The sequence below is a fragment of the Artibeus jamaicensis genome, unplaced genomic scaffold (genome assembly GCF_021234435.1).
Source record: "Artibeus jamaicensis isolate MK-2021 breed Jamaican fruit bat unplaced genomic scaffold, CSHL_Jam_final contig_2259, whole genome shotgun sequence".
Classification (NCBI taxonomy): Eukaryota; Metazoa; Chordata; class Mammalia; order Chiroptera; family Phyllostomidae; genus Artibeus; species Artibeus jamaicensis.
The window spans coordinates 6,017,663-6,025,719 of NW_026521468.1; the positions used below are offsets into that span (position 1 = coordinate 6,017,663).

The 8,057-nt window shown below is 59.9% G+C and overlaps 1 protein-coding gene across 1 annotated transcript; it reads left to right on the top strand.

Annotated features, from left to right (window-relative positions):
- The first annotated feature begins 5,884 nt into the window (after window positions 1–5,884).
- Window positions 5,885–7,954, top strand: AANAT (aralkylamine N-acetyltransferase). The gene is made up of 4 exons (XM_053661283.1): window positions 5,885–5,978; window positions 6,544–6,780; window positions 7,012–7,166; window positions 7,506–7,954. The coding sequence occupies exons 2-4, from the start codon at window positions 6,618–6,620 to the stop codon at window positions 7,806–7,808; spliced, it is 621 nt and encodes a 206-aa protein (XP_053517258.1). The 5' UTR covers window positions 5,885–5,978; window positions 6,544–6,617; the 3' UTR covers window positions 7,809–7,954.
- The last annotated feature ends 103 nt before the right edge of the window (window positions 7,955–8,057 follow it).

Genomic DNA, 8,057 nt, shown 5'->3' on the forward strand with positions numbered 1-8,057 from the left:
GTCCCCAGCTCTCCATTTTTTAAGAGATTTTCTTTATTTTTAGAGAGGGAAAGGGAAAGGGAGGGAGAGAGGGAAACATCAATGTGTGGTTGCCTCTGAAGGGCCCCCTACTGGTGACCTGGTCCACAACCCAGGCATGTGACTAGGAATGGAAGCGGCAACCCCCTGGTTTGTAAGCCGGTGTTCAATCCACTGAGCCACACCAGCCAGGGTCCCCAGCTCTCCGTTTCTGGGGGTAAGAAAACCACATCCCAGACAAGCAGACTCACAGCACACATACATCCACACTCATCCTGCGTGCACACATCGCTGCTCTCTCCTGAGCCTTTAGTGTCTGTATCTGCACCGCCCATCACGGAGCCTCTAACCACATGTGACTTTTGAGCACTTGACACACAGCTGGGCTGAACTGACATGCGCCATGAGTATAAAATACGCACTGAATTATGAAGACTTGGTACAAAAAAAAGTATAAAATATCCCACAATTTTGCATCAATTAATTGTTGAAATGACAATACTGTATATGTCTTAGGTTAAATACCATATATTTAAAATCAAGTTCACCTGTTTCTTTGTAGCTACTAGAAAATTGAAAATCATGCACGGGGCTCACTCCACCTTTCTGCTGGACGGACAGAGGGACTGCAGTTGCTCAGGGAGCTGTGGGTCCCGTCTTTCTCCAGAAGGTGGCGATCCCTTTTTGCCTTTGACATCATTCCAGAAAGGTCTAGAAGGTTCCTGAGGAAATGCCTCTGTACTATGGCAGAGGCATTGAACCCCAGATAAAGATGGGCCCCGTGCAGCCCGGCAGTGAACCAGTCTATCTACCCAAAGGAGTCTTCAAAATAAACCCCCAGGAGGTCACGCAGCCCAACGCCATCCTCACTGAAGAGTGAGTGCTCACAGGCTCCTACAGTGTGGGTGGCGCAGCGCCACACTTCCAGCGTGGTCTCTGTCTTCCAGGAGTGGCTAGCCTTTGGGGGAATTGTGTGCACAGCCCAAGTCCACCTTCAGGTCCAATGAGATCCTCCCCACCCCCACTCCCCACCCCCACTGCCCCTTGTCAGCTGCCAAAGCTCACAGCTGCATCCCTCTCCAAGGACTGCCCTCGGCTGAATGAGGATGCCTCGCCCCGCCAGTGACTGTCCCTTCAGGGGAACAAAGTCTGGTCCTCGCTTCCTTCCGTTTAGGACGTCTGGGAAGGGCCACCCCAGCTTCAGAGCTCCTCCTGGCCTCAGCTGAAGCTTCTTCTCCTGCAACTGTGTCCCCCTGGGCCAACACCCCCCTGGGCCAGCCTGTGATCTCACTCCCTCACACTGTTGGCCCCAGAGCACTCCCAACAAACCTCTTCATGTAGAACTCAGAGACAGAAAGTCCATTTCCTCAGGAATGTCACTGGAACAGCAGTTGGAGCCAGGTGTGGTCCTGGAGAACCGGCTGTGAAAACAGCAATAATCCCGGGGCTTGCTACCGGCTGGTAGGCAGGCTCTCCTCCTCCCCAGCAGGCTGCAGAGGTGCGGTTGTTAGAACTTCCGTGGGCAGTGAACTGGGAGGAAATACCAGTGGAAAGACAGGGCGTCAAGAGGTTAGGGGGCCAGTCCTAAGGAAGTCCATGGCCGTCCTGAGACAGCAAAAGGCCGTGGGTAGTAAGCCGCCGATCCAAGCCCCGTACAGGAGCCGGCTGTATGGAAAAACACTCAGCCCCCGAAGACAGAGAAAACCAGGCAGTAAGAGTGGCAGGGCCCCCTCGAGGAGGTTGGAATCTCAAGCTGAGTCAGCTATGCCGAGAAGGATCCTGATTGGGAAGAAGTTCGACTCTGAGATGTTTGGGGGACAGCTGGGTGGCTGCATTCAAACATCTGGAAGCCTCAGGTTCTCCTTGAGCCTACTGGACACTCTCAGGTGCGGCCTCTCAAGCACATTAGAGGTTAGCGCCCTCTCTTTGCTTGGACCTGGGTGTCAAAAGGTAAATACATCTGCGTGTGCAGGGGAGAAGTTCAGAAAAAGAAGCCACCCTCAGAACCACAGAAAAACGCAAATCGTTGCACAAGAGCCCGCACGGGAAGCTCCCGGAGGGCCTGGGACCAAGGTCAGGGTGTTACCTGGGTCCAGGTAGATGCTGGCTGCCACACTGAGCCAGCTCTCTAGGGTGGCTGCAGGCTGGGGGTGGGGAGGGGTGTGGGGGAGTCTTCTCCGGCACCTGGCCATGCTGGTGGGTCAGCTCGCCCCTAACCAATGGCCTCTGTCCTGCTGGTACCTTTGCTTTGTCACCTCAGGCTGCTCCTCTGCATCTGGCCTCCCCACCCCGCCCCTTCTCCTGCAGACGCCAGAGGCCTCCTCGTGAGGAGGATCTGAGGGCTCTTCTCCTCTCCTGGCTCCTTGTGATGCTGCCGATGCCTCGTCCCTAGGGTTCGGGGACATGTCCTGATCCCGCTCTGCTCAGATCCCTCTCTCTCCCTGTGAGTGGCTCCTTGCCCCGGCCCCAGGAGTGTCCACTGCTCAGCTTCCCTGTGGTGACACATGGGCCCTCAGGACACTCTCCTGACACCAGTGGGCTCTGTTGTCTACTCAGCCACAGGGATAGCCAAATCTGTGCCCATCGTCCTGGACACTTTGGACCATCGGGGGTCATTGGTGGGATGGGGGTCAGCGGTGAGGAGCGGGGCTCTGCTGGCAGAGGGGGAGTCAGGTGACATGGCCCTCTGGGGCTTCTCTGTGTGCCCTGGACAACCTGGCTTCAAACTGCCATAGGGTGTCCCTGAGCACTGAGGCACAGGCCAGTCAGAGCCCACACTTTGTTGGGAGCCAGAGAGCCTTGTGGGAGAGAAGTAGAACCCAGCCCCGACTGGATTCACCACGCCCAGACCCTTCTGCTGGGCGGGGAGGGCCTGCCAGAGGCCAGGCTGCAGGGAGTGACAGCGAGGCCCCCAAGGGGAGCCAGCACAGGCGCAGAAGCATGGCGTGGGGACAGAAGGAGCAGAGTCAGCGCCAGGGCGGAGGTGGTTAGAAGGCCCTTTCACGGGAGCAGGTACTGGAGGGAGACTGTGGTTCAGAGTGAAACCGTACCAACCTGGGTATGGAAGGAACACCAGGCCAGTGGTGCCGGCACCGGGACGTGTGATTAGATATTAAACACACAGTCTTGTCCTCTCGTCTCGGGCCGTGCAGTCAGTGCTGCTGCTGTCCCTGTGTCAGCCCCGCAGCTAGAGCTGCTCTTCTCTCTGGCCCCTGCCTGAGCCCGGGCAGGGCCTGTGCACCCCTCGGAGCAGCCCTGGGCACAAGACACACAGGTCACAACAAGAAAGGAAATGGGCGTGGGGATGCTGACCCATGGGCACGCAGGGCAGAAGGGGCTCTGGGTCTGCGCCGCTGCGGGAATTCTATTTCTCTCCACGCGTCCCCATGGGGCCCACACTGCCCCTGCCTTGTCCCACAAGTCCCTCTGGGGACCCTCATGGAGTCTGCCACAGTTCCAGCCAGGCAGCTCTTGCCGTTTTACATTCCGAGTCCCAGCCAAAGCCTCTGCTGGAAAACGGGTGTGGGGCCACGGAGGCCTGAGTGCCGCTGGTGTGAGTGCATGGCCTCGGGTGGGACGCGGGGCTGGTGACCGCACTCTCTCCCCGGGAGGAGGACACACAGTATGCAAAGTCACGGCCTCCCAGCTGCTTGGAGAACGTGCCCTGGAGCAGCGGTTCTCGTGCCGGCTGCACCCCAGACGGAGAGTCTCCCCCAGAGCTTCAAAATCAGCAGCTCAGAGAGAGACACAGGTGTTAGGATTTTTCGATGCTCTCAGGTGATTCCAACGTGCAGCCACATGTCAGAGTTGCTGGTTTGAAGCAAAGAGAGCTGAATAGGGGACGGTAATGAATGGCCAGTGGCCTCAAGCCAGGATGCACATTATAGGGGTGTGAAGGCCAAGGGCTCCGGCTCCGCCCAGGGCTAAGACCACGCCCCGCCATGGGAAGGTGCACGGTTCTCCCCACTCTCTCACTGCCCTGGCCTGTGCTGACCGCCCTGTCCCCAGACCTCATGGCAGGGTTTCCGGGTAAACTATAGGACACTCCGTGAAATCCAAACTTTGAGTCAATAGCGTTTTAGTCTAAGTATGTCCCAAACATTGCATAGGACACGCTTAAAAAATTATTTGCTACTTGCCTGAAGTCAGTCCAAATTTCATCAGGCATCCAGCATTTTCGTTTGCTCAGTCTAGCAGCCTAGGAAGGTGCCTATCCTGAGGCCCCTCTGTTGGTCAGGCAGGTTTCATTGCAGCTCTGTGGTTGGAGTGAGTTCTCTGGTGCCGGGGGGGGGGGGGGGGGGGGGTTGGGTGGCCCTAAACGTTTCAGCAGATTGTCACTCGCTGAGGCTGGGACCAGAGACAAAGGCTGTTACTCCTGGTGGGGATGCTCTGATGTTCTTCTTTGTTTTCTTGCAGAGGGTATCCTTACCTTGGTCCCCGTCCTTCTGTCTCAGTGGCAGTGTCTGTCCCTTTCTCCCAGTTGACCAGGAGAGGCCCCGTGATGGCCCTCCCCTCCCCTCTGCTGCCCCCCCACATGTCAGCCATGTCTACTGTGCTGTCTTGTCTTGTTCTCTGGGGTTCCAGGTGTCCAGAGGTGTTTTCTGAGAGCAGGACTATCTGGTGGTCAGTCAAAACAGAGGCAGACTGAACAGCATGCTGGTCCTTCTCCGGCGACTCCTGCAGCTCGGGAGGTTGTGCTAGGCCACCAGAGGGCGCAGGGGAGCCACAGGGTCTGAGAGGGACAGAGGAGGCCTTTTCTGGGATCTGGAGGTTGTAGGGGCCCAGCCCAGGTTCTAGGCATGTTCCCCGCACCAGGCCTGAAAGCCAAGGCCTGAAGCACTCCTTCAGTGTTCGGTGGGTGCACCGAGTGGGGTCGTGGGCCCCAGGGGTATGTGTGCCCAAGGTTCTCCTCAGAGCGGTGGCCACACCACCTCAGGCTCAAGTACCCCTGGGCGGTGGCAGGCGTGGGAGCAGGATGGCAGGAGGGCATGAATCTATAAACCTCTCAGGCCGGGCCAGGTGACAGCCGAGTGCGGTGGAGAGCTGGGGGCCGAGATCTGCCCCCTGCCTCCGGATTTGGGAATCTTCCCCAGTGTGTCCCTGAGAGAGTCATGCCTGGGGAAGCAGACTTCGGTCACACGCCTGTAATGGACCGGGTAATGGACCAGGGTGGGACTTGGAGGGTCAAGGTCAAACCCTTTCAGTGGCTCGCCACTGTGTGCACAGTAAGCCCGTCTGCCTCTCTGGGCTTCTCAGCTCCACCTGCCTGTCCTGGAGCCAGATTTAGGGTTTCCTCCTTCCGCTCTGGAAGACTCCAACTTGGGGACACTATCTGGTGGCCAGCAGCAGGGCCAGGAAGACGTGAACAGGCCATTTGGGATGTCACCGGGCCAAAAGGCTCAGGCGGAAACCATGTGCAGTGGGAGGCGGCCCTGGGTGCGTACCACTGGGGCTGTCTCACCCGAGCTCGTTTTCTTCTCTGTAAAGAGGGCTTAATGGGGTCGTGCAGATGGAAGGAGACTTTTCTGGGGCTTAGCACAGAGCTAGAGCTATAAATAGCAGCCTCCTTGGGTGCCCAAGCTGGAAGGACCCTCAGGGGGGGCTTGCCTAGGCCTCCAGGGGCCAGAGGATGTGCACCTGTCCCTGTGGGTGGCACAGCAGGGATCAGTCCCCTGATCCTCCCTAAGCCCTGGGCCCTCCTCCATAATCCCCTCTCAGCTCAGTGTGCCTCGGTGACAGTGACGTTTGACCGTCAGACAGCAGGGACGGGGCCCTGCTGGCGTCCCCTGCCCTGCTGCAATTCGAAGGTGGGACTGGGGCGATTGGACATCTCAGAACATCACGGGAGGCAGGCCACACCTGCTAGGACAGCAGTGTACCCGGGTGTCTCCGATTTTCCTGCTTCCTGCACCTGTGCCCTGGGGCGATTGACTGGTGGGGACGTGGGGACCTTTGTCCTGGTAAGAGGGACCCCGTACCCTGGCTTCTGGTCTTCAGGAATAGAAATACCCAGCTTGGGGCTTCGAGATGGGGGGAGGCAAGGGGGAGGGGGCTGGCCTCCGCTAAGGACTGTACATCTGCAGGCCTGTGTGGGCTCCTCCCCACACCCCCAGGTTCCCCCAGCCCCACACCCTAACCTGTGTGTGAACGGCAAAGTTGGAGGCCATATGGGTAAATGTGGGGACCCCCGAGGATCCACTTTGATCAAGGGGCTTGTCTCTAGGGCTGCGGGCTGAGACACCCCACCCAACCCACAGCTGCATTAGAAGTGATCAGCGGGGCTCACGGCCCCTCCTCCCTGGTCTCTGGGCCTTGCCCAGCCCCCCTACCAGAGGGCAGTGAGGCTGGAGGCTGGAGGTTTAGAGGGGCTGCTGAGCAGGAAAGTGGGGGAGAGAACACCAGAGTTTACAGTCCCCAAAACGGCCCGGGGGGCAGGCACTAGGGAACGTGTCCATCTGCTTTGGGGCCGGCCCCTCCCCAGGTCCAGCTACATAAGAGGCAAGACCCTTTGCTACTCCCCATCAGGAGCTGGGCACCATTCTTTGCTGCTGAGGCCAGTTCCTGAGCCAGGGCACCCAAAGGTGGCACCAGCGGCAAGGATGTCCATGCAGGGTATCCACTGCCTGACGCCTGTGGCCCTGAGCCTGCTGCCCAGGGCACCAGAGCCCCCAAGCTGCCAGCGGCGCCACACACTTCCAGCCAGTGAGTTTCGCTGCCTCACCCCGCAGGATGCCACCAGCGCCTTTGAGATTGAACGGGAAGGTGAGCAGCCCACACAGAGCCAGGCTGCCCCGATACCGCAGCTGCCCTGCAGCAGGGAGACCCCTGCCCCTCCTGTCCTTGGCCCCGGGACCCTAGAGTATCAGACTGTGCGTGTGTTTCTGTGTGTACACGTGGCCCTGAATCCCCTGCGGGGCGGGCTGTGGGGTGGGCTGCGGGGCGGCCTGGGGCACAGCGGCCCAGTCGCCTGCCTGCCTTCGTTCCCTGCCGCAGCCTTTATCTCCATCTCGGGGACGTGCCCCCTGTATCTGCACGAGATCCAGCACTTCCTGACCCTGTGTCCGGAGCTCTCCCTGGGCTGGTTCCAGGAGGGCCGCCTCGTGGCCTTCATCATTGGCTCGCTCTGGGATGAGGAGAGGCTCACACAGGTGAGGACAGGGCAGGGCACAGCTGCCCAGCCCCTGGAAAGCCTCTGGAGGAGAGCCCCTCCCCCACCTCACAGAGCCAGGAGACGAGGGGAGGGGAGCCGAGAACTGGGGTTGCTTCCTCCAAGCTAGAGACATGAACACAGGCCACGAGTCCTCTTTCAGAGCAAGAGCCCTCGTGAAGGGTCTGCCATGAGGCTGGGGGAGTAAACCCAAACTGGGGTTCTCCCTGAGCGGGAAGGCGTCCTGATGGCAAGCACTCGGGGGACACCCGCTCTCGGGCCCTGGTGGGGGGCAGGTGTCAGCAGAGGTGGTGGAGTGGAGTCTCTCCCTTGCCCCCAGGAGGCACTGACGCTGCACAGGCCCGGGGGCCGCACGGCCCACCTGCACGTGCTGGCCGTGCACCGCACCTTCCGGCAGCAGGGCAAGGGCTCCGTCCTGCTGTGGCGCTACCTGTGCCACCTGGGCAGCCAGCCGACCGTGCGCCGGGCTGTACTCATGTGCGAGGACCCCCTGGTGCCCTTCTACGAGAGGTTTGGCTTCTACCGCGTGGGCCCTTGTGCGGTCACTGTGGGCCCGCTGACCTTCACGGAGCTCCAGTGCTCCCTGCAGGGCCAGGCTGCCTGGAGGAGGAGCAGCTGCTGAGCCGGCTGCCCAGGGCCCCGCGGGAGGCGGGGGAGGTGGGGGAGGCAGGCTGGGGCTCCGTTCCAGCCCCCACCCCTCCCGGCTGGGCTGAGCTTGAAGGGAGGCTGTGATTCCCGGCAGGAGGGAGGGGTAAAATAAAGAGAATGTGGCAGGTTCTCCAAGTTGTGTGTCCTGCAGTTTGTCCCCCTGGGACCCTCCAGACCTCCCGTACTCCAACTGCGCCCAACGTGGGCGTGGCTACTGGGGACA

What these genes read in the sequence shown, in the direction of transcription:
- AANAT (XM_053661283.1), top strand. Translation starts at nt 6,618, where the DNA reads ATGTCCATGCAGGGTATCCACTGCCTGACGCCTGTGGCCCTGAGCCTG. An exon ending in CTTTGAGATTGAACGGGAAG is followed by an intron (nt 6,781 to 7,011) that starts GTGAGCAGCCCA and finishes TCCCTGCCGCAG; the next exon opens with CCTTTATCTCCATCTCGGGG. An exon ending in ATGAGGAGAGGCTCACACAG is followed by an intron (nt 7,167 to 7,505) that starts GTGAGGACAGGG and finishes CCTTGCCCCCAG; the next exon opens with GAGGCACTGACGCTGCACAG.